The 27,606-nt window shown below is 46.6% G+C and overlaps 1 protein-coding gene across 6 annotated transcripts; it reads left to right on the top strand.

Moving 5' to 3' along the window:
- The first annotated feature begins 11,921 nt into the window (after positions 1-11,921).
- On the top strand, positions 11,922-27,606 carry Washc1 (WASH complex subunit 1). Of its 6 annotated transcripts, none has more exons than XM_075951552.1 (12): positions 11,933-12,050; positions 16,029-16,171; positions 19,823-19,976; positions 23,062-23,173; positions 23,350-23,496; positions 23,665-23,801; positions 24,025-24,157; positions 24,301-24,502; positions 24,892-25,068; positions 25,696-25,854; positions 26,746-26,814; positions 27,154-27,606. In XM_075951552.1, the coding sequence occupies exons 3-12, from the start codon at positions 19,828-19,830 to the stop codon at positions 27,291-27,293; spliced, it is 1,425 nt and encodes a 474-aa protein (XP_075807667.1). In that variant the 5' UTR covers positions 11,933-12,050; positions 16,029-16,171; positions 19,823-19,827; the 3' UTR covers positions 27,294-27,606. The 6 variants fall into 6 exon arrangements, with proteins under 6 accessions (XP_075807666.1, XP_075807667.1, XP_075807664.1 ...); XM_075951549.1 differs by lacking the exon at positions 16,029-16,171 and adding an exon at positions 17,476-17,588 and having other exon boundaries at positions 11,937-12,050; XM_075951553.1 differs by having other exon boundaries at positions 11,985-12,088.

Below are 27,606 nucleotides of genomic sequence, written 5' to 3'. Positions count from 1 at the left end.
CATCATCTTGCAGCCAGAGACTGAGTAGGCAAGCTATTTCCACTACACAAAAGATTTTTATTCAGCTAAAAGATTTATTGATTGCCTTTCGTATGCTAGTACAAGAGACTAACTCAAAGAGAATGGGAAATTCTTTACTCATGGAGGTTGTAATGCGGTGACAAATGCAGGAAAAGTGGAGGCAGGCATATTGTTGAGGTACCTCAATGACCAATCTGGACTAGGAGGTCAGGGAACCCCTAATAAACTATAATGAGACTGTATTTCAAAAATCCATGCAGCCTTAATATTATCGATTTGGTATGTTTCTTTGAATTTGTAACATGATCTGATTTTATTTGTAGTAAGAATTATCCTATGGGGTCCAACCTAGGCATTCTACATATATATTGACAGTTGTGTAGCTTGGTCTACTTGTGAGACTCCTAACAGTGGGAGCAGGGGCTGTCTCTAATGCTTTGGCTGGCATGAGAATCCATTCCTCATTCTTTTTTTTTTTTTTTTTTTTTTTTTTTTTTTTTTTGGTTTTTCGAGACAGGGTTTCTCTGTGGTTTTGGAGCCTGTCCTGGAACTAGCTCTTGTAGACCAGGCTGGTCTCGAACTCACAGAGATCCGCCTGCCTCTGCCTCCCGAGTGCTGGGATTAAAGGCGTGCGCCACCACCGCCCGGCTCCATTCCTCATTCTTACCACAACTTGATAGGTCATGCTTTGTTGGCCCATGGGAGGCCTGAATGGAAACAGGAGTGGATGGAGGAGTGTGAAGGAGTGGGAGGGAGAGGAAAGGAGAGGAGAGGAGAGGAGAGGAGAGGAGAGGAGAGGAGAGGAGAGGAGGGGAAACTGTAGTTGGGATATAAAATAAATAAAAAAGAATTACGTATGAGTAAGTGTTAGGTAAAGTATGTTTGGTGGTGAATGGTACTTGGGAGGTGGTGGCATGAAGGTCATGAAGATCAAATTTAGCTATAGTGAATTTGAGACCAATGTGAGTTACATGAGACTCTGAAAAGACCAAACTACTACTAATAATGATGACAATTTTGGATGTTTGTGATTTGCACGTGTGCACACACACACACACACGATAAATCAACACTGGGAGCCAGATTATATTTTTCTTTTAGAGAGAGGCATTGAAGCAAGCCAGGCAGTGGTGGCACTCGCCTTTAATCCCAGCACTCAGGGAGTCAGAGGGAGGTGGATCTCTGAGTTCAAGGCCAGCCTGGTCTACACAGTGAGTTCCAGTACAGCCAGGGGTACACAGAGAAACCCTATCTCGAAAAACAAAAAAAAAGGTACCAAAGCAAATTTAGAAATAGCAAATACTGAAGATAATGTAATGGGAACCAAGGCATTTGGTATCATTAGTTGGGAATGCTGAATGAAATAATTTGTAGATTGTGACTCCCCCAGGTTGCAGTGGATGCTATTTTTTTTTTAACTCATGAGGGTTAACCTTTCATAATCTTCATACTGTAGTCAAAATTCCAAAAACTGTTCACAATTTTATTATAGCAGGACAGGGATGAGCTCATGAGACACACAAGAAAACAGTGAAGGGAAGAGTCAATGATAAGCTAAAATCCCAAGGTGGTGGGCACTTGTTAGCAGAGCACTCTGAAGGTTGAGGATCACACAGACCCTATCTAAAATATCTACAGCTGAAATAGCATGTGTTTATCATAGCTGCTACTGAAGAGATCGATACAAGAATTTTCAGAGGGCTGGAGAGATAGCTCAGTGGTTAAGAGCATTGCCTGCTCTTCCAAAGGTCCTGAGTTCAATTCCCGGCAACCACATGGTGGCTCACAACCATCTGTAATGATGTCTGGCGCCCTCTTCTGGCCTGCAGACATACACACAGACAGAATATTGTATACATCATAAATAAATAAATAAATAAATAAATAAATAAATAAATAAATAAATAAATAAATAAATATTAAAAAAAAGAATTTTCAGAGATGAGAAAACAAACATCAAGAAGGCAGTGATTTGCCCTCCACCTGTTTCATGGAAAATGTCTAAGGAACACAAAAGCACAAAGAATACTTGTTCAGAAAGATTTACCATGCAACATCAATAGTCATCAATCTAACTCCCACTTCTTAGCATTCCAAAGTCAATCCCAGCTAGTCTATCATTTTATACTCTAAAGTAAAGGTTCAGGAGCCAAAGCCCTTAATGTCCTAGTTCACTGTGAAGAAACCCTTTGTCTTAAATATTGTCATTTTTATAGGCAATCTTTCTTTGGACTGCCAACTTCTTTTTTTTTTTAAGATTTATTTATTTATACAGTATTCTGCCTGCATGAATGCCTACAGGCCTAAAGAGGGCACCAGACCTCATTACAAATGATTGTGAGCCACTATGTGGTTGCTGGGAATTGAACTCAAGACCTTTGGAAGAGCAGCCAGTGCTCTTAACCACTGAGCCATCTCTCCAGCCCCCTGGACTGCCAACTTCTAAATAAAGACATGGAGACTTTTTATTAATTATAAAAAGCTTGGCCTTAGCTTAGGCTTATTCCCAACTACCTCTTAAAACCTAAATTAACCCGTTTATATTAAATCACATTCGCCACATGGCTCATCACCTCTCTGCAGCACCATAAGTCTTACTTCCTCCACATCTGGCTCCAAATCCCTCCACCTTTGACCCCGCCCCCCAGTTGCTCTCTTCTCTCTCTCTCTCTCTCTCTCTCTCTCTCTCTCTCTCTCTCTCTCTCTCTCTGCTTAGCTATTGGCTGTTTAGCTCTTTATTAAACCAATCAGAAGGTGCCTTAGGCAGGTAAGGAAGAACAGAGATACATCTTTGTTGTAGGAGGCCTCTTGTTTGTTCCTGGCTGCTCAGACCTGAAATAACCACACAGAAACTATATTATTTGCAATGATGTTTGGCCAATAGCTTAAGCGTATTTCTGGTTAACTCATATCTTAACTTAACCCATCTCCATTAATCTGTGTATTGCCACATGGCTGTGGTTTACCGGCAAAGTTTCAGCATGTTTGTCTATGGCAGACGCTCCATGGCTTCTCTCGACTTCACCTTCTTTCTCCCAGCATTCAGTTTAGTTTTCCTTGCCTACCTCCCTCTATTCTGCCCTGCACAGTCCTAAGGCAGTTTCTATATTAACCAATGGTATTCACAGCATACAGAGGACAATACCATATCACATCCCCTTTTCTGTCTAAATAAAAAAGGTTTTAACTTTAACATAATAAAATTACATATAACAAAACAGGTATCAAGCAAGAATTACACAATATTTATATCCACTTTATCTTTTATCATAACTAAGGAAAACTATTATAACTACATATTCTTCAACTCCATCAAAGACTCTAGAAGGATGTAATATTACCTAAGTAAACAGGAAGTGCATTGTAAACAAATTCCAAAACTCCAGAATTTACAGAGACTTCTCACTGCCTAGACAGTCACCCAAAGTTTTGTACTGTTGGGCCGTCCATCTTCAGCCTTCAGGCCCATAGTATCCAGCAGACTTTTCCATGAAGCAGGTAATTTCAAAGACAGTTCCACCTATATTGGCAGTTTATCAGTCACTTTTTTCTGTATTCTGCAGAATGTCTGGAGGACTCTTTCATGAAGCAGGAACCCCAAAGGACCGTCTCATCTTTAGGCAAGTTCAGCAGTCATTTCTCTGTGGGTCCTGTATGTCCAGTTCATCAAGCAGTCGGGGCAAGAACAGTTTCTTGCCCAAATGGCTAACAAACTCCATAAGGAGCTTCTTTGATGACCATCTTTCTCTTGAAGTAAATGATGCTACCAGGAGCAGATGTGTCTCACTGTCATGAAAAGTTCTAAGTTCTTAAACATTTTAAATGCCATATTCCATAGGTCTTTGAAAGGTTTGAAGATTAGCTATCCAACTGAAATATATCTCTGTACATCTTGAAAACCTAATTAACACGACTATAAGCTTGACTATTATAAATGACTATCTACTAACTAGTATATCTTAATTATACATTACATTTTTTAAAATATTTTATTTAGTTATTTATTTATTTATTATGTATAGAGTGTTCTGTCTGTGTGTGTGCCTTCAGGCCAGAAGAGGGCACCAGACCCCATTACGGATAGTTGTGAACCACCATGTGGTTGCTGGGAATTGAACTCAGGACCTTTGGAAGAGCAGGCAATGCTCTTAACCACTGAGCCATCTCTCCAGCCCCTACATTACATTTTTAAATGAGCTGTGCAAACACAATACCTTAAGAGCAGAAATACACATATAACAAAATTGACCTTAAATTTGTATTAGTAGACCCAGATCCATACCAATGCAAAGTATTCGTCTCTATATCACATCTTCACATAGATTAAACCCCCTTTTAATCCAATAAAAGGCTCTTTCTCTAACACCAATAAACTATATACAATGAGAACAATTATCAGGTAAGAATTATTTCACAATGTCCAGTCCATTTGTATTTGGCAATTTCTGAGAAAATATTCTATTATCTATCCTATGTTGGTGAGTCCAAAGCTTTGTACCTTAGTGATTTTCTTTCATAACTTGTGTTTTCAACCTAAAAATACCTTTTTAGACCTTAAAATATTTTCCTAGATAAACATCTTAAGCTTTTGTCTCTCAACCTTTACAAACTTTACATCTGTTTTGTGAGTTTCTTTTCTGAATTTGGTAGCAAAGAAAATTGTAAGACTATACCAATCTTCAACCCCATCAGATACCTGAAAAGATAAAATAGTACCTCAGTAAACAGGAAGTGCAGAGCAAGCAGCTTCCGAAACTATAGAAATGACAGAGACAGCTGGCTGCCTGGACAACCACCCAAGGTTCCTCTGCAACATTAGACCTTCCATCTTCAGCCTACGGGACCAGATTATCCGACAGACCTCTGTCTTGGTTGAAGGACCAATCTACCTTGTCTTGGTAAAGTTTGGCAGTTGACTTCTTTTGTATCCTGCTTGTCCAATTTGGACAGCATACTGTCAGCAGCTGAGGCAAAGGCAGTTTCTTGCCCAATGGCTAGGTCTGCCACATTTAACACAAACTCTATATGGAGTTTCTTCAATGACTTCTTTAAAGTAGATGCTTCCATCTTTGGTGCTGCTAGGAGTAGATACATCTCACCGTCATGATAAGCCTTAAGTTATTAAAACATCATAAATGCCATATTATATAGATCTCTGGCATGTTTGAAGACCATCTATCAAAAATATATGTTTAACCTTGCAAACATACATAAGGCTAAGTAAAGCTTATTTCTGTCTACATCTATACCCTTATAAGTTTGATTGGTATCTTAATTATCCCAAACAGTTTCTAATAGTAGCTTTCAAGGACTATAACTTTACATTTTTAAATGAGTTGTGTTGGACCAAAATTACCTCAAGGCCTATACCTCAAGGCCTATAGGACAGAAAAAAGCCTGGCTCAAGTTTGAGTGAGGATGAAACAGCAGAAATTAGGTAGATGCCCCTCCATTCAGAGGGAGGGTTTGGCTGTCTCTCATTGGATGGAGATACCCCACATCACACCATGTCACTTAAGCTATATAAGCTGATGCTCACAGTAATTAACTGAGTTTGTTGGGGCAGTAGAATGGTCTGTATTCTGCCAATCATGTTTTAAATACACACTGATTGGCCAGGCAGGAAGTATAGGCAGGTCAACCAGACAGGAAGTAGAGGCAGAGCAATGAGAACAGGAGAATTCTGGGAAGAAGGAAGCTCTTTCCCAAGTCCTGCCCAGATCTCTGACGAAGCAGAATGTGATCTGTCCCACTGAAAAAGGTACTGAGCCATGTGGCTAACATAGATAAGAACAATGGGTTAATATAAGTTACAAGCAAGAGTTAACAAGAAGCCTGAGCTAATGGGCCAATCACTTTATAAGTAATACAGACTCTGTGTTATTTCTTTGGGGCCGAAGGGCTGCGGGAACCAGGCAGGATAGAAACCCCAACAATCAGGCCCTCATGTTACAGAATGGCACCCAACCTAATGTAACAGTTCGTGTTTCACTCGACTCCCTATTGCGTCTGATAGTCCTGCATTGTGGGGCTGCCTAATGAGCATCCTGTGTCATGGGCTATGGGAATGTGCAGATAGCACACTCACCTTTCCCTGGGGATAAAGTTGCATTGGTACAAAACCTTAAACAAGAACAGAAAAATATATACAGTATATCGTAATAAAAATAACCTTAAATTTGTATCAATATACAAAAATCCATCCTAATGTAAAATATTTGAGACTAGTAGTTGCTTTTTAGTTTAAAAGTAGATTCAATAATCTCCTTTTTTTCTATCATTCCTTTATCCACTTCTCTTTTCACCCCCATCCCTTCTTTTACAACACTAGATAGGAGAGGAAAAAAAAGGATAGTGGAAAGAAAAAGAAAGAAATCCCTTAATCTAATTTCCTTTGTTTAGTCTTCTCCCTGACAATGACCAATAACAACTTGCAACCAACCCTCCCAAATGACAACATACATACATAACCCATTGAATGACCAAAAACTACTCACCCCACCTCTTCGGAATGTGGGATTTGTGTTCTGAAAATTGCTTCCTATTGTCTGGGGGCAATGCCATCTTTAAGGGACCCTGAGAAAATTGGGATGATGGTCAAGTTCTGGGAGAGTTAGATGTTGTTCAGTCTTGGTGTGATGGGAAATTGCAAGGCTTAGCTGAAGTGATCGCTGGAGTAGTCTGAGGCTAGACCATCTCAGCTAGCCGTTTTGAGGTTGTCCTGGATGCAAATTTTTGAGGAAACAGCAAAGGAAGCATTCTGTGAGGCTGGATCACCTGGACTACTTGTCTTATTGATGTCTTATCCTTTTGTTCTGAAAACAACAAACTTTCAAAGGTAGTATACATATCTTCATTGACACAAGTATGGAATGTGAGGTGTGCACAAACAGCTACAGATTATTTTCTGTTCTATGTTTGAGCAGATAAGAGGTACTGGTCAACTTTATATGCCCGTTTGGACTATATGACCAAACTGTCATGAGGACTCTGTAGCCAACAAGATTTATCGTGTCTCATCCAGTCTCAGGGTTGCTCCCATGTGGAGCGATCAGCATATATGTCACCTGTCTTGCAGTTTTTTCTTTGTTTCTTCCTTCATGTCTGTAGTACAGATTTTCAGGAGGTCTCCCCAGTCAGATCTGATCTTCATTAATTTTGAAGGAATCCGTAACTTTTCCTGTGGAGACAAAGGCATATCCTCACCCCCAACACAACACATTTTTTCTGACTTCCATTCTGAAGATAAGACATCCTTAAAATATACAGGATGCTTTAATTCAGCAGTTTTACCCCTACAATCCAATGCCTCTTGGCAGTTGTTGTTTTTTGCTCATCAACATTTTTAAAAAATTAACCAGGTGCTGGAGGCATATGCCTTTAATCCCAGCACTTGGGAGGCATTGACAGGTGCATCTCTGTGAGTTTGAAGCCAGCCTGGTCTATAGCATAAGTTTCAGGACAGCCAGGACTGTTTCACAGAGAAACCCTGTCTCAAAAGACCAAAACAAACAAACAAAAAAGAGTTAATAAAGCATTATGTATTATCTCTAGTGGTCTTTATTGCCTTTTTCTGTTTATTGAGCATATCTTTTAAAGTACAATTGGATCTTTCTATAACTGCTTGTCCTGTAGGATTCTGTGGTAGGATTATGTTGTAGTATGTAAAAACTTTCATTTTACCAGAGACATATTCTAGAGTATTGTCAGTTTTAATTTGTAAAGGTATTCCCAATATAGCCATAACTTCTAATAAAAGTGTAATTATAGAATCAGCGTTCAGAACTTAAAGCAGTTGCCCATTGAAATCCTGAATATGTATCAATGCTATGGTGCATATACATTTTCTGTTTTATCAACTAAAACTGCTCTGATTTTAATATCTGGTTATTAATGGCTGTCTCCAGAGCAGTGCTGTTTAATTGTACTGCAGATGAGTTTCTCTGCTGACCTGAAATGGCCAAATTGAATGTGATGTCAGAGCCTGCAAGAAGCTCCTCTATGGCATTTCCCAACAAGGGGTTACCTTGTTTGTCCCTAGTTGATCTGCATTCATTAGTTCAATGCTGGCCTTTGCCACACCTTCTGCATACTCGAGAAGGTTGGGGGCTTCTGTTTGGATTATCTGTAGAAAAAACATTGTTCCTAGGAATGCCTTACCTACAATCCCCTTTCAAAGGAATCCCCTTGCTTAATACAAAACATCTGACATTTTGATTTCTTAAAAGTTTTAGATATTTCTTCTATTGTGAGTTCCAATATCAGCCATGTTTCTAATCTATTCCTCCATGGATGCCGATCTTGCCTTTAAAGGCTTAATCATCCCCTTTGCATTCCAAATCCATGTTTCAAAAGCCAAAGAGTCGCCGGGCGGTGGTGGCGCACGCCTTTAATCCCAGCACTGGGGAGGCAGAGGCAGGCTGATCTCTGTGAGTTCGCGACCAGCCTGGTCTACAAGAGCTAGTTCCAGGACAGGCTCCAAAGCCACAGAGAAACCCTGTCTCAAAAAAAAAAAAAGCCAAAGAGTCTATTAATATTCGTCTGACTTCTGGATCTGATACTCTACTTATAGCTGAAGCTAATCTTCGAAAAAAAATCAGTGAAGGCTTCTCTTGAGCCTTGTAAAATGTCAGTAAGCAGTTCAGACCTTTTTCCTGTTTCTTTTACCTTGTCCCAAGTACTTAAAGCTGCTCTACCACACAGTGCCACGGTGGTATCATCATAGTCAACCTGCATTTGTTCCTCAGCGTATGGACCTTCACCTAGCAGCTGATCTTGGGAAACAGTGGTACTTCTAGCCCTAGTTCTCTCTCCTATATCCCTAACCTCTTCCTTCCCCCATGCTTGCCATTGTAACTGTGGACCAGCTTCTAATACTAGAGGACAACAGTTACATTCTCTGCACCCACAGGAGAGCTCACAGCTATCCTTAACTACAGTTCCAGGAATCTGGTTCCCTCTCCTGGCCTCTCCAGGCACCAGGCATGCAGGTAATATGTTTATACATTTAGGTATAATACCCACATATGTAAAATTAAAAATGATTTTCTTTTTAAAAAATCCCTTTGTTTTTGGTTTTTAAAGAGGAAGAAGAGACCTCGTGTTAAGCCTGTCTCTAGCCTGGACTCTGGGAATCTTTTCCCAGGTTAGGAAATCTACCGGTATAACCGCGTTCAAACCTTCAGTTTGAGATGTGAAGGTATGCTTGAATATTTGAGCATGACTGGCAGGCAAGCGGGCTTAGAGGCAAGCAGACGAGGGTCCGGAGACCCCTCCGCACTGGCCCCTCTCCAGCCTCAGTAACTGGCAGATGAGATAATGCAAGCACGGCACTGAGTGATGTCCCCTCCATCTGGCATCAGCTGAAGAGCCCAGCCAGGAGCTGTCTGCCTGCAGGGAGAGGTCTCCAGCATCCTGAAGATGGCTCCCTGAGCCTGCAGCTTGCCCTGTGAGCTGACTGCTGTGTAGCCTCTGGGCCCCTAATTGCTCCCCTGAACTGTGCCGGGGGTCTTGCCCACAGCAAGGAAAATTCCAGTAAGGGCACTGTCGACTGACAAGCACCTCAGCCATGCTGCTTGCCCACCTCCCGGGCACCCAGTCCGCCAACACATAAAAGGGCGCTGTTCTGCCAATGCCTGTTTGCTAGCCCAGTCCAGCAGACACCACGAGCCCCAATTCCGAAACTGTCATGCAGAGACCTGGCACAGATACTCCACCTGGTCCAGTGCGTGGTAAGGGGCGAGGAACTGGAGACCAGCCAAGATCCTGAACCAAGGGAGGTGACTTTTCCCCAGAATCAGAACTTACTTGTCCCCAGCCACCCGTCACTCTTCCTCACCCCTGTGCAGCAAGAGGCTAAGGCCTGGGTCTGAATCCCTGCTGACCCTGATCTAAAGATCACAAACCTGAGACCTGTGCCCCGGAAAGAATGCAAGGGTACAGAATCCTAAGCTGGCAGGGGGAATAGCCAGGCACACATGAGCGGAATGCAGCCAAGAAACACAGAAAGACAAACAGCCAAGACAAGAGAAACCCACCCGAAGTACACGACAGGGAAACAGTCAGTCAAGGCTCAGGCAGCCTTCGCTCTAGGGCAGTGGTTCTCAACCTTCCTAATGCTGTGACTTTTTAGTACAGTTCCTCTGTTGCAATGACCTTAACTTTAAAATTATTTTTGTTACTCAATAATCATAACTTTGCCACTATTACGATTCATAAGGTAAATATCTGATATGCAGATTATTTTGATATGCAACTCGCAGGTTGAGAATCATTTCTCTAGAAACTCAAGAAGGTTTAGGTGCAAAGCAGAAACAATAGCTAGGTCCCCGTCTCCCCCGCCCCGGTAAGAAACGGCTGTCCCAGACTAAATCTTAGCCAGTGTCCCAGTAAGAGAGGATTAAAGATGCTAAGAGTGTCTGGTACATGTCCCAGCCTGCCGACCCTCACTCCAGCTAGGTCTATGGCTCAGGCCTCTAGTCCCCAAACACCTGCTCTGCCATGGGCTGATGTGAGCCTCGATTCCCAGCCACATGTTCCCATGACTACCTTCCCTGCTTTAGTCTGAGCTGGACCCCAAAGAGGCATCTTTGTTCTCCACGTTTCATCAAACCCATGCCCTGCTGGAAGCATCCCATATCTAGAAAGATCTTTTTATCTAACTGTAATCCTCTGTCTAGATCTTCTTGCTTATTCCTAACCTGGTGGTGTTCCTGCCTCTTTCTGCCCTGGGACCCCAATGCTCCAAGGTGTGATGTCACCATGGCACAGGGGGTTCAGGTCTCTGCAGGGGGACAAGTTGCTGTTGTGTGACAAGACTTTTCCTGGGGAGACGCAACACAAGCCAAGCCTATTCACCCCAGAGAGGGAGCCCAGGACCGACCAAAGTAGGAATACCATCAAAGTCCAACTTGGTGAACCAATGAGTTTTATTGGGGTTACTAACACGAGAAGGGGGTGAGGGCTACTTACAGGGGCGGAAATGACTCACGGATAGCTGCATTACCACAATCTGAGCTGCAAAGAAGAGTACGAGTCTAGACCAGCTGCCTGGAAGAAACAAACCAGCTGAGCTGCCCGGATTCAGTTTAGAGCAACCGAGTCATTTAGATACTTCCTGCCTGTTGAGCTGCGGGCAGGCTGTGCGATGTGTCAGGGTTCCCAGCGTTTGCGGGCGGTCACTTATGCTGGGGTAGGTTTTGATGAGTTTGTATTGCAGGTCTGGGATTGTAAAGTGAGGAATAGTTCTTCCTCCACAGGGGAACCAGATGTTCCTTACAGGGGAAGGAGCGCCTCCTGCTGGAGAAGAGGAGCACAGGCCTAAAGGGAGATTTCTCCTTGACAGTTTTAACGCCCAGATTTTTAGCTGTCCCCCACAAAGGCATACCACACCCTTCTCAATTTGCATCTCCAAAGCAGGTGGCGTCCAGTTCTCTCCAGTTAAGAGACTCCCCCCCCCCTCCCCGCCACAGGTGTGTGGCTGTGAGTCACTACAGTCTGTTTCCATGAAGAATTTGACTACTCCATGTCAGATCATACCATATGTGTTCGTTCTATATGGAATTTTAAAAAGAGAGTTGGGAACTAAGGGCCTTTACCAGAGGTAAACATAAGAAAAGCAGGATCTTTTAAAAGATTTATTTTATTTTTTATTTTTTATTTTTTTTGGTTTTTCGAGATTTATTAAGCAGAGATGACTAGAGAAGAGGGGACGTTTGAGGGACTTCCTCTTGATGTCCCGTGATAGGGCACATGTAGGGAGTCGGCTTCTTAGAGTTGGAAACAGAAGAGATCCGGGGCTCAATGATCTGGGCCAAGACACAGTGTAGGGCGGCTTTCTGGTCTGGGCCCGGGCAGACCGCATTCCAGAGAGCCGGAAGTCCGAGAGCTGCGCAGGCGGGCGCTAGGACCCGGGGATGCGGGCGGCGCGGAAGGGGGCACGGAAACCAGCGGTGCGGGTTTGCGGGGCAGCCCCGGCGGTGGCGCGCAGGTGAAGACGCTGCCTTGGGTCGGGCGTGTGAGCCGGGCAGGTGCGGACAGCATCCTTGCGGGGGACCCTGGGAGTCGGGTGAGGGCTTCCGGGGGAAGCTGGGGCTGCAGGGAAGAGGTCCCGTGACTGCCTGGAGTTTCCAGGTCACAGGGTGGGGGAGGACGATGTGCACCAGGGTGCTGGGTACTTCCGAAATTACGAATTGCATGGGAGACACGTGCATGGTGGGTGTTGGTGTTTCTGGGTCAGTCCAGTGTTTATTTACCAGACGCCAAGCGCCGGCCATTAGAAACAGGCCATTCATGCTTTAAAAAAAAAAGGGGTGGGGTGGGGTGGGGGTGGGTGGGGTGCGGTCTCTTGTCAATTTAATATAAAACAATTGTTAATCAGCATGGCTAGGTGCAAGAGAAACACCATCATTGTGGGTTGTTTATGTGTTCATGGGATGCATAAAAAGTGAAAATGAGTAAGCTGGAATTTTTGTAGCCCAAGACAGAAAGAGCTGCAGCAGCCACTTGCGGGGAGGGAGGAATTTCTGTGTCTCAGAACAAAACTCATGTAAAGACGACTTCTGGTAATTTGCTTTTATATTTCAGCGACATCGCTATTTTTTCAGCTATTAATTATTTTTCCCCACTAAGAAGGTGGCCTTCAATCCATTCTAGATGATGATTTAGAAACTTCCCCTTGTGGGTGGGGGCGCAAACAGACATCTGTCCCCTCCTTACAGGGCCCCAGAGACAAACCAAAGTACAGCTCCATCCATGAAGCCCACTTTGGGAACTATCGAGTTGGTTAGGTTTATTTACAGAACGTGAGGACCCCAGCGCAGCGGAATCACAAGAACGTCATTCTGCAGGGAGAATAAGCCCCTCAGTTAGCTTCCCAGTGTGCACACCGAGACTACTAGATGGTGTGTCATTCGGAAAGAATTGTATATATCGGGCCAGGAGATGCAGGAGGGAAGGGCAGAACACCTTATCCTCCACCCCCATGAGAATGACAAAAGTCGACAGGCCTATCTTGAACTTCACTTTGGAAGTAATCACAGTGGCCCCGGTAAAGATGATGGCTTTGGGGCTTGGAGGATAGTATTCTGTACACATGACACCCCAGACTTTCCCAACCTCTTTGTAAAAATAGATAGCAATATTTAATTCCAGAGTGAAGATCAACAGTTGCAACGATGACTGACCACTGGGGCTCAGAGCGGAATCTCATTTTTCCCTTAACATCAGGGGGCGTAGCACAGGGTTTCAGGATAAGCTGTCTGACAATTGGGACTAAAATAAATGTGAACTCTTAAAAGAGTTTTCAATTGCATGTATAAAAGTGACAGAACATACTGAATGGGATAATTGATTCATATCTGGCTTGAGCACAAGCTAAGCATTTTATTGTTGAAAATCAAAATTGTGAGTCCTGATAAATTCACAGGAAGAGTGGTAGAAGGCCATTGTTGAAGTGAGGTCGGCTGGCGGAATAGCTTTAAGGTATGTAGGTCTTAGCTAGTGATGAGGATAGTTACAAGTAGTAGTTAGTGTTAGTGGTGACTCGGCATATTTACTCCTGAGAGAAGTTGAATAAAGAGCCACAAGATAGAACAATTAAATGACAATATGGTTATTTTGTTTCTTATACCAGAGCCCCATTCTAGGATATGCCTTTCCTAAAAAGAGTAACAGAGACTTTTTATAAAAATATTTTTGCCGGGCGGTGGTGGCGCATGCCTTTAATTCCAGCACTCGGGAGGCAGAGGCAGGCGGATCTCTGTGAGTTCTAGGCCAGCCTGGTCTACAAGAGCTAGTTCCAGGACAGGCTCCAAAGCTACAGAGAAACCCTGTCTCGAAAAACTAAAAAAAAAAAAAAAAAATTTGGCCAGGCTGTGGTGGCGCACACCTTTAATCTCAGCACTCAGGAGGCAGAGACAGGTAGATCTCTGTGAGTTCGAGGCCAGCCTGATCTACAGAACAAGTTCCAGGACAGGCTCCAAAGCTATACAGAAACCCTGTCTCACAAAAACAAACAAAAAGTTTATTTAATTATCATGTATGTACGAATGTGTTTGTTGTATGGATACGTGTGTCTTGTTGAGTATATGAAGGTCAGAGGGTGACTTTTGGGAGTGGCTTCTCTCCATTTGCCTTGTAGGTCCCAGGGACCCAGCTCAGACCAGCAGGTGGCAACAACTGCCCTTGTCTGCTGAGCTGTCTTGCCAGCCGGGGAATTAATTCTTTAGAAGCATAGGACATGGGGGAAAAGGATAAGGAAGGAAACTAGGTTCTGCCAACTGCATACGTGATTTTGACAGTGGAAATGATTGTGTGAAGTTAACAGTGTATTTTAACTTAACCCGCTCGATCTAAAATGTGACAGTTTCAGCATATAACCGATCTAAGATATGAATGCGACACTTTACTCTTCAGCCTTTGGTTGTGTGGCGCTCCCCATCTGCGTGTTCCCTGTGTCACCTCTCTGGACAGCGCAGGTCTCAGGGGTTCATGCCTGGCTGGAGTCTAAACTCCTCCCTTCAGAACTCCGTGTTCCTCCACACTTGCTTCTGTTTATCGTTCTTTTTCTCGCTGCTCCTCCAAGGATTCTTACAGGGAAACCACGAGACCTCATTTACCATCCTGCTGCTCGTCTTTGCTCCAGCTGTTCTTTACGCTTCACGGAGAGCCGCAGGTAGCGTGGAGGAAGTTTTCGGGCGTCCTTAACCCACAGTGTTCCTCAGTAAAGCTGCATGCACAGCCCAGATTAGACCTCTTGTGGGGTCGTGACAGCCAGCCCTAACTCGATGGCAGTGGTATTGCCTGCTCTATCCCAGACAGTTAAGGACACTTCCCGCAGAGGGCCCAGATCTGTGTAATCATTTACACACAACTCCCCTGTGATGGCTAAAGAAACTTAATATGATACCAGGCATCCCGTAAGGGCCATTGACCTTTGCCCTGGGATGCCTGTGAGACCCTCGCGGCCCGTAGGTGATATAAGGATAAGATAATGGTGTTCCTGCCTTGAGGTATTTAACCGCTTTCTTTCTGCTTATGGAAACTTGCTATTTAACCCCTTGCTTCTGCTTATCATTGTGGGACTGGGATGGAGTGGTCTTTTTATAACTGTACAGGGAGAAAGAAATGCAACTGAGGGGAACGGAACAATTTTTATGCCAGCCATGGATTCTATAGCTAATCGTAATATCCACCATTGACATCTGCCTTTGCACACCCTTTTTTGGGCACGGCATGCTATTTGGCTCTAAGGCTGCCCTTCCTTCAATCAGAGTAAATTCACTTCATCTAAATTTGAAGTTAGTCTTGGCTCTTTCGTAGTGGAGTAGAAGGCCACAACACTCTCAACGCAGGGGATTCGATTCGGTTGTTCTTGTATCTGTCTTTCTGTGTGTCAGTCTGATTTTGTATCTTACCCATCTGTGTTGTGATCGGGCACTCCACTTAGTAGCTAACCAGCATATACAGACAAGATCTTGAGAGTAAACCATCACGTTCACTATCATAGTTGTCTAGTGGACCTGCTGCTTCCTTATTTAGAGGATTTGTGTTTGTCCTACCCTTGAGGACGTGTACACAGACACTCACACATCCAGTCGCAGAGGAGTTCGGCTTAAGAAATGACAGGAAGCTGGGTGGTGGTGGTGAATGCCTTTAATCCCAGCAATTGGGAGGCAGAGGTAGGCGGATCTCTGTGGGGAATAAAGGAAAAAAAAAATGACAGGGAGAACTTACTCTTTTTCCCTCCTGATTTTACAGTGGAAGCGCTCAGGTTTGATTTAGGTCAGCATGGCTAGCAAGTTTGCTTCAGGAACAGTGGAAGAGGTGAGGAGACATCTTCAAAAGAGACTAGACTCACAGGGTTAGGCCCCTGGATGGCTGTGGAGCGGATGTCTCCGTCTTAGTGACATGGTAAACACATGTGCAGAATGAGGGGCCACACTGGCTTGGATAGTGGCTCAAGGCTTCCATGCGGGAAGCTGAGACTGTCCTGGTCACTGGAATAGGAGAGAGGAACCCATGCCAAGAAAAAGCTAAAGAGTGGAAGGACCGTCTCAGATCTGGACAAGTCTTGACCCAAAGGAGGAAGGAGAGAGCCAGCAGCATGGAAGCGAGAGCTCAGGAAGTCAGCGGAAGGAACCAAGAATAGGTAGGTGTTAGCTCGGTGGAGACGTTGCTAGGATATAGTAGGGGGTCATCTCTAGATTTTTATTACCGGGACTAGCAATTGAGAGCAGGGCCAGTTCTTAGTTTAAGAATGCAAAGGATCATATTAAGAATGACAAACATTTTATAAGTGGTCCCACAGCTCTTTTAAGGTCCCAATAAAGCCTTTGGTCCTTCCTGTCATACTTAACCCAGAGGACTCCAGGGTGGTGCCTAGGGAAATCTGGGTTTGAAGCCCTTAATTATAAGAGCCTGGTGCCTTAATATCAATTCTGTATGGTACATCTCTTGCCCATCAGATCAGTGCTGTTTATAGTGCAATTGCTGCTTTAGTGGCACTAGGGAGCAGCGTTAATTTAGCCCTATAAATAGAGCGTTCTGGTCCTGTGGTTTGGAGGTTTATTTTCCTGCATTTGCATGTCTTGCACCCCCTGGTTCTGGCCTGGATGAGCAAAGCCTGGATATCCCTCTTCTCAGAGGCATTAGGCACTGCCAGATCTGCCTCAGGGACACCTGAGTTCCTCAGATACCCATGTTGGGGAGTCCAGCTCCAGCAGGGTTCAGGTCCGAAAGAGGAGGTGTGGCATAGGCAAGGGAAGGAGACTGACATGATCTGAGGGTGAATCAAGATGGCTGCCCATTTATTGAAAATAGTCTACACCTTTTATACTCCATAATTGCATTATAGTTTAACTACAAGCAATGTTGAAAGCAGACTTAATGATTCCAGGATGAAAGTTGTCATCAGCCTCTTTATAGCATCTTTCTTGAAGCAAAAAACAATAACTTTATCCGGGTGGTGGCGCACGCTTTTAATCCCAGTACATGGGAGGCAGAGGCAGGTGGATCTGTGAGTTTGAAGCCAGTCTGGTCTACAAGAGCTAGTTCCAGGATAGGCTCCAAAGCTACAGAGAAACTTTGTCTCGAAAAAAAACCAAAAAACAAAACAACAAAAAACAAAACGAAAAACAACCAAAACCCAAAGCCGACCAAACAAACAAAAAGTAGTAAGTTTAGCAAGAATCTAAATGCCTGTTGTCTTCCAAGGTCAATAATCCCACCAGGTACAGTCTCACTGCACAGTCTCAGTCCTGAGAAACAAACCCGTAAGAGCAATTTTCACTCTTCAAGGGGCGTGATGCAGTGTTTGTACAGTGTTAGCACAAGCATTGAACTGTTTCCTAATTGTATTCCTTTGTGCCTTAGTCTTATAATATGGCTTGTCCCCCTCATAAGGTCCCAAAGGAGAAGGTCCTGACATCTTACTCCTTTTCCATTATACCATAGCATTCTGAGTCCTTCCGTGTATGTTCCCATATATGGCAGAGGGGGATCCAGTCAGTCTAACTTCTTGACGGAATCTGCTCCCATGTGGAGTACCAAATCTTGCCATTCATCCAGTAAGCCACTAATTGTGGGCACCAGTCTATACTCATTAATTGAACTCTTGCTCTAAATGGCCTCAGACTGTGGCTCTGGATCCACTGTTTCTCTAGGTTGTGTGTTTTTCATCCATGGGACCGAGTATGCCCAGGTAGTAAGTCTTTAACTTCTCTCTTCACGGTGTAATGGGACGGGTGTCGGGGGTAGGGAACAGCACAGTGAGGTGTCCTGTGTGGGGAATAAGCAGAGTTATCATGCTCTGTGGTTCCACGAAGGCGGGATTTTTACCCAAGAATTATTTTGTTTAAAGAAGCTTCCATTGTACATATTCCCATCCTCACCAAAGCTCACATAAAATTCTCAAAGGAAAAGGCGTAAAGAAGCCCCTATTACACATAGTGAAAATCATTACAACCGGAAATCAAAGTGGTGGAGAGCTTGATCTGCCTTGTCAGAATGCTGGAGTTTTGTTTTTTTTTAATTTATTTATTTATTAAGGATTTCTGCCTCCTCCCCGCCACCACCTCCCTCCCCCGATCAAGTCTCCCTCCCTCATCAGCTCGAAGAGCAATCAGGGTTCCCTGACTTGTGGGAAGCCCAAGGACCACCCACCTCTATCCAGGTCTAGTAAGGTGAGCATCCAAACTGCCTAGGCTCCCCCAAAGCCAATATGTGCAGTAGGATCAAAAACCCCACTGCCATTGTTCTTGAGTTCTCAGTATTCCTCATTGTCCGCTATGTTCAGCTAGTTCGGATTTATCCCATGCTTTTTCAGACCCAGGCCAGCTGGCCTTGGTGAGTTCCCCAATAGAACATCCCCATTCTCTCAGTGTGTGGGTGCACCCCTCGCGATCCTGAGTTCCTTGCTCATGCTCCCTCTCCTTCTGCTCCCGATTTGGACCTTGAGATTTCTGTCCGGTGCTCCAATGTGGGTCTCTGTCTCTGTCTCCTTTCATCGCCTAATGAAGGTTAATATTCAGGAGGATGCCTATATGTTTGTCTTTGGATTCACCTTCTTTTTTTGTTTGTTTTTGTTTTGTTTTGTTTTTTTTTTTTTTTTGGTTTTTCGAGACAGGGTTTCTCTGTGGCTTTGGAGCCTGTCCTGGAACTAGCTCTGTAGACCAGGCTGGTCTCGAACTCACAGAGATCCGCCTGCCTCTGCCTCCCGAGTGCTGGGATTAAAGGCGTGCGCCACCACCGCCCGGCTTGGATTCACCTTCTTATTTAGCTTTTCTAGGATTGCGAATTATAGGCTCAATGTCCTTTATGTATGGCTAGAAACCAAATATGAGTGAGTACATCCCATGTTCTTCTTTTTGGGTCTGGCTTACCTCACTCAGGATAGTGTTTTCTATTTCCATCCATTTGTATGCAAAATTCAAGAAGTCCTTGTTTTTTACTGCTGAGTAGTACTCTAATATGTATATATTCTATACTTTCTTCATCCATTCTTCCATTGAAGGGCATCTAGGTTGTTTCCAGGTTCTGGCTATTACAAACAATGCTGCTATGAACATAGTTGAGCATATACTTTTGTTGTATGATAGGGCCTCTCTTGGGTATATTCCCAAGAGTGGTATTGCTGGATCCAGGGGTAGGTTGATCCCGAATTTCCTGAGAAACCGCCACACTGCTTTCCAGAGGAATGCTGGAGTTTTGTCAAGCAGGGGTAGTCGCCACGCGGGCCACACCATCCAAGTGTTCCGTTCTCTGCATTTTTTTTTTTTGGTCTGGAGACGACTCAGCAGTCATTTGGGTGCCCCCATCCATCCTTTGTTTCCTGCCTCTTTTGTGCTCTGCAGCCAGGGTTGTGGTGTTCTAAGCTCGGGGGGTTAAATTGGATGGCTGCTGTGTTAAATAGGGCGCTTAGCAGGGTACTGAGTACCCTGGGAGTAAGGGCACAGTATGTTCTGCTTTTAGTCCCTGCCGGTTTTGAATTCCTGCCATTGCCTTCAGTCTCCTTATGTAGGCCTGCGGGGGTTCTTGCTCTGCCTCCCATGATCCTCACACACAGTAAAGCTGTGTAGAAATCGGCTCCTTTGCGTGATACCCGCACCCCCCAATAGTGTCTCATGTAGCCCAGGCTAGTCTTGAACTTTTTATGTGTCAGAAGATGGCCTTGAACAGCAGTTCCTGCCTCTGCCTCCCACGTGCTAGGATTTACAGTGTATGATACGACCACCCTGTCTTGTGGCTGGTAGACAGTGTGACTGTCGGGCTATGCTGTTGATGTGTTGGTTCCTACCCACAGGCGCCATGACCCCCGTGAAGACTCAGCACTCCTTGGCGGGTCAGCCGTATGCAGTGCCCCTGATCCAGCCAGACCTGCGAAGAGAGGAGGCAATCCAGCAAGTGGCAGATGCCCTGCAACACTTACAGAACATCTCTGGAGACATCTTCAGCAGGTGGGACCTGCTGCCCAGCTGACCAATAGAGGCTCTCCTCTTTCCTTAGCACGATTCTCTGCAGCCCTAGGAATGTGCCTTCTGCAGACAACCTCTTCAATGATCCAAGTAATTCCCAGCGTAGAAAGGGAGAGAGGGACACGTCCAGCTTGGAAACCTTACGAGTCCCTAAGACCTCACCACCTGTTTGGTGTCTAATGTAGCCCCTTAGTTTTCCTGTGGCTCCATGGGCTGTTACGGGGCCTCAGTGTTCTTCCCACCATACCTCTTCCTTCACTGACTCCTGCGGTCAGCCTGCACTGACTCAGTGTTTGGGTGCACAGGAGCCTGTACTTAGGTCTAGCTGTGGCACTGAGTATGTCAGTGTCCCCTCTAGAGCATGAACTCTGGGATGACAAACCTAAACGCTGTTAGGCCTGCCTTAACTCCAGCTATGTACTGTGGAGTGGGTCACTAGATGGTTTGCCATGGTACGGACAAGATAGTTTGCTACACGGATGCAGATGGCTTGGTCATCCACTGCAGGGGGTCTCTTGATGTTATCGATGAACACAGCAAAATTGAGATGGTGGACCTGCTGCGAGCAGGAGCCAGTAGCAGCAGACTTCTTTAAGTAGATCAATACACTCTAAAGTAGCAATAACAATTATACTGCAGTAAAGACATAAGCCAGTGTATCTCATTTATCATCGTCACCAAGTCTGTTATATCGTGTGTAACCGTATATGCTGTGCTCTGTGCTGCTGGCCAAACGAGGTTTGTTCTCACCAGCATGTCCTCAAACCCCAGATTAATGTGTTGCATCATGACAGCATTCCCCTCAGTAAGTTGTGGGAGGGGAGGTTTTCTGCCCTGTTGTGATGTTCTGGGCACACCTTCTCGTCTGTGGTCCTTCATTAGCTGAAACACTTGTGCCGCATGAAAGCGATTGCGTGGGTAGCTCACTACGGTTGTGCTAAGCATCCTTGCTTATGGGTACCCGTCATCGCTCTAGCTGCATGAATTCCTTTAACCCTGGGGATATTCTATGAGGAGGTCATGCTATCCTTCCTCCTTTTTAGGGGAGGGTGGGGGCAGGGATAGGGTGTCTTTGACCCAGTCGGTCCCTGAACTTGCTCTGTACTGGCGGATGACCTTAAGTGTCTGATCCTTCTGTTTTCAGCTTCCCTGTGTTGGGATTAGAGGTGTGTGTCATCAAGCCTGGTTACCTCTCTCTCTCAGATAGGAGGCTCCGGGGAGTGGGGAGGACAAGGTAGTAAGTGGGTTAAGGCACTTGCGCCAAGCCTGGTGATCAGCGCCTCATCCTTGGGACCCACATGGGAGAAGGCGAGAACTGATTCCCAAAGGTCGTCATTTGACCCCTACACACACCCCACAGAACATGCTATGCCATCCCCCATGCCTGCAGACCACACACACACACACACACACACACACACACACACACAGACAGACAGAGAGAGAGAGAGAGAGAGAGAGAGAGAGAGAGAACACAAATTTATTATTATTATTATTGTTGTTTTTAAAGCCAAAGAGACTTCTACAGATGACAAAGACAGGGTTAAACCCAGGAAGTGTGCTGCAGATGGGATTGTCTATCTCTGGGGGTGGAATGAGGTTCTCTCTAGAGGGATTGGGAAGGGGTGTGTGTTGTAATAGGAGCGGTGGGGCTGTGTCCCCGACACCCGGCCGCCCACATGGCTAGCTTATGCCCCGAAATAATTACACGGAAACTGTATTCTTTTAAACACTGCCTGGCCCATTAGTTCCAGCCTCTTATTGGCTAGCTCTTACATATTAATCTAATCCATTTCTAATAATCTATGTAGCCCACGAGGTCGCTTACCAGGGAAGATCTTAACCTGTGTCTGTCTGGAATGGGAGAGTCATGGCGACTCCTTGACTCAGCTTCTTTCTCCCAGCATTCTGTTCTGTTTACTCCGCCTACCTAATTTTATGTCCTATTAAAGGGCCAAGGCAGTCTTTTTATTTAACCAATGAAATTAACACAAGACAGAAGACTCTCCCCCATCAGGTGTGTGAGAATGTGTGAGAAGTAACATTTTATGGTAGAGCCTGAGAGGCAAACAGATCGGCCAGAGAGAGGATTGACATTCCCTAAGGAAAGAGTGAGTGGCAACCCTAAGGGACGGGCTGGGAAGGAGTCTCCTGTAACAGGAGCAAGGAGAAGCTAGAACGTGAGCAGGGCCTTCGCAGTCTTCGGCAGTATTGAATTTGTGTTTGTCAGTTTCCTGTCACCGTGACAAAGTGTCTGAGACTCAGCTTGAAGGGGAACAGGCTTATTGGGGCTCATAGCTGGGGGTTTCAGTTGGGTTGTTGGCCAGACCACTTACTGGTATTACTGTGCCTCCTGGTGGCAGTGTGAGGTAAGGGGGTCACTGACGCCATGGAGTCCAGAAAGTGAAAAAGCAGGCAGAGGCTGGGATTCTCATATTCCCTTCGAGGACATTCTTACTTGGCTCCAGAAGAGGGCATCAGATCCCGTGGGACTCCAGTTACAGATGGTTGTGAGCCACCATGTGGGTTCCAGGAATTGAGCTCAGGCCGTCTGGAAGAACAGCCAGTGCTCTTAACCGATGAGTCATGTCTCCAGAACTGAACCCACAGGAGGCCGGCAAGCCTTCATCCTGGGTCTTTGGAGGGACACAGCCAAGCCCCAGCGAAGCTGGAGAGACAACGGGTTGTCTGAGTCTCCGCACTGATCTAGAACAGTCTTGGGCAACAGTGAATCTTCATCCAGGGTTTATTTAAAGAATACAGTGGGTTGAATACCCAGGTCCTGTCTTGGGTCATTAGTGACCTGAGATGAACTTTGACTCCTACCTGATTGTCCACACCTTGTGTTACACGTGATGCTCTGTGAACATGCCTGGTGCCCAACCCCTTGGGCTGAATAATAGGGGCACACAGAGGTCAGGTGAATAGCACCCCAACAGGCAGGTTGTACTATGTTGAGCGCTTAAGCCCAGGACTTGGCAAGACTCATGTCTGCTGCTGGCACAGGTGGACAGAGGCTACACTACTTGAAGTAAACACCAATCTCTATATTTTCCTTCTTTGGCAGGATCTCCCAGCGAGTAGAACTGAGTCGCCGCCAACTGCAGACCATTAGGGAGAGGGTCTCCCTGGCCCAGGCTAAGATAGAGAAGATCAAGGGCAGCAAGAAGGCCATCAAGGTAGGCAAGCCATGACTCCTGTGTTCTGTTGCTGGTACCTTGATCCTCTGGTACCCCTGCGGTTTAGCCACACCTCACTTTCCTCCTGTCCGTGAGTCAACCCATTCTTAGTGCCTGCTTATGATTACTGGGCTATCTCAAATATGTGGGCCCCAGAGTAGTCCCTGTATCTGCAGGTTTTCTCTAGTGCCAAGTACCCAGCGCCAGAGCGCCTGCAGGAATATGATTCCATCTTTACCGGTGCCCTTGACCCTGATCTGCAGAGAAGACCCCGTTACAGGATCCAGAGCAAGCACCGCCCACTGGATGAGCGGGCCCTGCAGGTCTGTATGCCACATACCTGCATGTCACCTGCATGTCACCCATGGCTGCTGGGAGGCAGGGCCTGAAGGTTGACCACAGATTTCGGTCTCCTAGAAAGATTCTGGTTGGGATGGTGCTGGTTCCACACACCTGACACTGAAATTCCATCTACTCTGATCCTGCCCCAGGAGAAGCTGAAATACTTTCCTGTGTGTGTGAACACCAAGTCGGAGCCTGAGGATGAAGCTGAGGAGGGACTTGGGGGTCTTCCCAGCAACATCAGTTCTATCAGCTCTCTGCTGCTTTTCAACACCACAGAAAACCTGTAAGGCCGGGATATAGCCAGCGGGAAGACGGGAGGGAGAAAGGGAGACTCTGCTTAGGTAGCTCCAGGGGCCTGAGTCTGGTACAGTTCTCAGGACTGACGAGGTTGATTTGGCTCCTAAGACTTGGGTATCCAAAGGGACAAACGCAGTGGGGAAGGATGGTCAGGGACCTTCCTGGTCCCAGGTCAGGTGATGGCCTCCTGACCCTAGCCTGCTTCACAGGTATAAGAAGTATGTTTTCCTGGACCCTCTGGCTGGCGCAGTAACAAAAACACACACGATGCTGGGCACAGAAGAGGAGAAGTTGTTTGATGCCCCTCTGTCTATCAGCAAGAGAGAGCAGCTGGAGCAGCAGGTGGGGTGGAGTGCTTGGGCAGGCAAGCCCTGCCAGCGCGGGGCAGGGAGGCTGGGTCCACCTGTGCTGCCCATCCCGTGCTTACAGTGTGGGCCGTGTGCTCTGGCAGAGCTGTCACTCTCCCGTACCACCTGACCCGGCAGGCTCCGGAAAACTACTTCTATGTGCCAGACCTGGGCCAAGTTCCTGAGATCGATGTGCCATCCTACCTACCCGACTTGCCTGGCATCGCTGATGACCTCATGTACAGTGCGGACTTGGGCCCTGGCATTGCCCCCTCTGCTCCTGGTGCCATTCCAGAACTGCCCACCTTCCACACGGAGGTAGCTGAACCTTTCCAGCCAGGTGAGCTGGGCCCTGGGATGGAATGGAACCATAAAGGCCATGCTGGCTCCTTCCCCAGGTCTTCATGCATTTTTTTTATTATTTAATTTATTTATTTATTAGAGATTTCTGCCTCCTCCCCGCCACTGCCTCCCATTTCCCTCCCCCTCCCCCGATCAAATCCCCCTCCCTCAAGCATGGGATAAAACTGGACTTGATGAACATAGCGGACAATGAGGACTACTGAGAACTCAAGAACAATGGCAATGGGTTTTTGATCCTACTGCATGTACTGGCCTTGGGGGAGCCTAGGCAGTTTGGATGCTCACCTTACTAGACCTGGATGGAGGTGGGTGGTCCTTGGACTTCCCACAGGTCAGGAACTTCATGCATTTTCACTTTCCTTATAGAACTGGAGAATGGGGTGCTGCTGGCAGCACCGCCACCGCCGCCACCGCCACCGCCACCTCCCCCAGCTCCCTCAGTGGTGGTCAGTACCCCCCAGCCGCCAGCGTTCCCTGAAGTGGCAACTGCACCTGGCCAGGTTGCCAGGGAAGAAGACACTAGCAGCAGCATGGGCCACTCAGGTAGGGGCAGTGCCGATGGGGCCCATGTGGCCAGCCCTCATTAATAGGTTTTCATGCCGGGATCCCTGAAGACTTCTCTGTAGGTCACGTGTTCCTAGTGCTGTGATCTATAGAGCATCCTCATATGGATACCTAGTCTCCCAAGGCTGATGGAGTGGTTTTTGTGCTCTACAGAGCTGTGGAGTTCTGACTTTCAGGGCAGAGGAAGCCTTGGGAAGGTGTTGAGCCCTGTTTCTAGTTAAGCCAGAGGGAAAGGATCTATTAACAAACTTGAACTTACAGATTTGAGCTTTCCATTGAGTCTCCAACCACCTCAGGGGGTAGGAAATCCTTTGTTGGTGTGTGGTGCTCAGCACACCAGATCCAAAGGGTCTGTCACTGCAGGGTGTCATCAAAATAGGGGGTGGAGAGGGAGGAGATGCCTAGACACGAGGCACCTCAGCTCCTTGTCTGCAGAAATTCAAGACCACACTGCGCATCATCCCAGAAGCCACAGCCTTACAGCTGGCTTCCCTGTGGGTGACAGGCCCCTGCATTTGCTAGGATCCTGAGATCACCTCCTGCCTCAGACTGGGCAGCTTTCCCCATCCTGCAATGCTGAGCAACCCTTCACCCTTCTCCTTACAGCCTCTGTTCAAGGAGCCCCAAAGGAGGTGGTTGATCCCTCCAGTGGCCGGGCCACTCTGCTTGAGTCCATCCGCCAAGCTGGGGGCATTGGCAAGGCCAAGCTGCGCAGTGTCAAGGAACGCAAACTGGAGAAGAAGAAACAGAAGGAGCAGGAGCAAGGTGAGGGGACCAAGGATCTGTTGCAGCAGCTAGGCTCCCTGTCAGCCAGCAGAAAGTCCCTTGTGGCTACCCTGATACCCTCTGGACTGGGCCATGGATCCCCTGGCGGAAGCTTTCCTGTCTTGGGCTCTCCCAGCTGAAACCATGAGAAAGTAGAACCTTTGACAGGCATTGTCCAAGGAAACATGCAGGAGCTTGAAGTCCTCTGAGATGAGACAGGACTTATCCTTTCCATCCTGAGGACAAGGCTTATGTCTGCCAAGAATTCTTGCTAGTGGCATCCTTGTTAACCTGTGTGGAAAGTGTTAGGAGTCCTGGGTTTGCATCATGGATCTTCTTCTGACGTGCTTTGTGACTATATGCCAATAGCCTGGCCTCTCTGAGCCCATATCCTACCCATGCAGGGGTACAGAGAACTGTGTGCCAATAGCCTGGCCTCTCTGAGCCCATGTCCTACCCATACAGGGGTACAGAGAACTGTATGCCAATAGCTGGCCTCTCTGAGCCCATTTCCTACCCATACAGGGGTACAGAGAACTGTATGCCAATAGCTGGCCTCTCTGAGCCCATTTCCTACCCATACAGGGGTACAGAGAACTGTATGCCAATAGCTGGCCTCTCTGAGCCCATTTCCTACCCATACAGGAGTACAGAGAACTGTGTGCCAATAGCCTGGCCTCTCTGAGCCCATGTCCTTACCTACACAGTGGTACTGAGAATTGAAACATTAAGACAGGACTGGGCCATGGGCACATCATGTGTGACTAGCATATGGCAGGAGAGCGGGTGTAGTAGGGGTGCTTCAGGGGCCAGGTGAAGCCACCACGTGAATGTCCCTGGCAGTATTGGACTTGGTCTCTTCTTCCCTCACCTGCTGCTCTCCCATTGCAGTGAGAGCCACGAGTCAAGGCGGGGACTTGATGTCAGACCTCTTTAACAAGCTCGTCATGAGGCGCAAAGGTAGGCATCTTGTGTGTCTTTATCTTCGGAGGCGGTGAAGTGGTGCCCCACTTGTCTGTCTGTCTGTCTGTCTGTCTGTCTCTCTCTCTCTCTCTTTCTCTCGTCATGAGGCGCAAAGGTAGGCATCTTGTGTGTCTTTATCTTTGGAGGCGGTGAAGTGGTGCCCCACTGTCTGTCTGTCCGTCCGTCTGTCTGTCTGTCTCTCTCTCTCTCTTTCTCTCGTCATGAGGCGCAAAGGTAGGCATCTTGTGTGTCTTTATCTTCGGAGGCGGTGAAGTGGTGCCCCACTTGTCTGTCTGTCTGTCTGTCTCTCTCTCTCATATCACTTCTCCTTCCCAGGTATTTCTGGAAAAGGACCTGGCACGGGAACCAGTGAGGGGCCTGGGGGAGCCTTCACCCGGATGTCAGACTCCATCCCACCGATGCCACCCCCCCAGCAGCCCGCAGGAGACGAGGATGACGATGACTGGGAGTCCTAAGAGTGTTTTGAGCCTTCTTGCACATTCAGCAGGAACAGCCAGGAGGGACTCCTTGGCCAGCTGGGGCTTCTCAGGTCTTGTTGCCTGAGGAGGTCCAGGGGATTATACAAGTGTTCTGGGTTGGTGCCCTATTTCTCTTCATGGAGTCGGGGCTCTGTGAGCCGTCTGCTGCTTCCCTGCTTTGCTTGATCCTCCACTGAAGAGTGCCACAGCAACGCGGTGGAATAAAGAAAGTAACTAGACCTGAACCCAAGCCAACAGTGCCCTTTTAATAAATGAAAGGTAGCCACGCTGGCTGCCGACAGCTTCTTGA

This window comes from Microtus pennsylvanicus, chromosome 17 (genome assembly GCF_037038515.1).
Source record: "Microtus pennsylvanicus isolate mMicPen1 chromosome 17, mMicPen1.hap1, whole genome shotgun sequence".
NCBI classification, from domain to species: Eukaryota; Metazoa; Chordata; class Mammalia; order Rodentia; family Cricetidae; genus Microtus; species Microtus pennsylvanicus.
Note: the sequence above shows the minus strand (reverse complement) of the source record. Positions and strands in the feature narration are given on the sequence as shown.

What these genes read in the sequence shown, in the direction of transcription:
- Washc1 (XM_075951549.1), top strand. Translation starts at nt 17,558, where the DNA reads ATGTGGAGTACCAAATCTTGCCATTCATCCA. An exon ending in TCTGGAGACATCTTCAGCAG is followed by an intron (nt 19,977 to 23,061) that starts GTGGGACCTGCT and finishes CTTCTTTGGCAG; the next exon opens with GATCTCCCAGCGAGTAGAAC. An exon ending in ACAGAAGGAGCAGGAGCAAG is followed by an intron (nt 25,855 to 26,745) that starts GTGAGGGGACCA and finishes CTCCCATTGCAG; the next exon opens with TGAGAGCCACGAGTCAAGGC.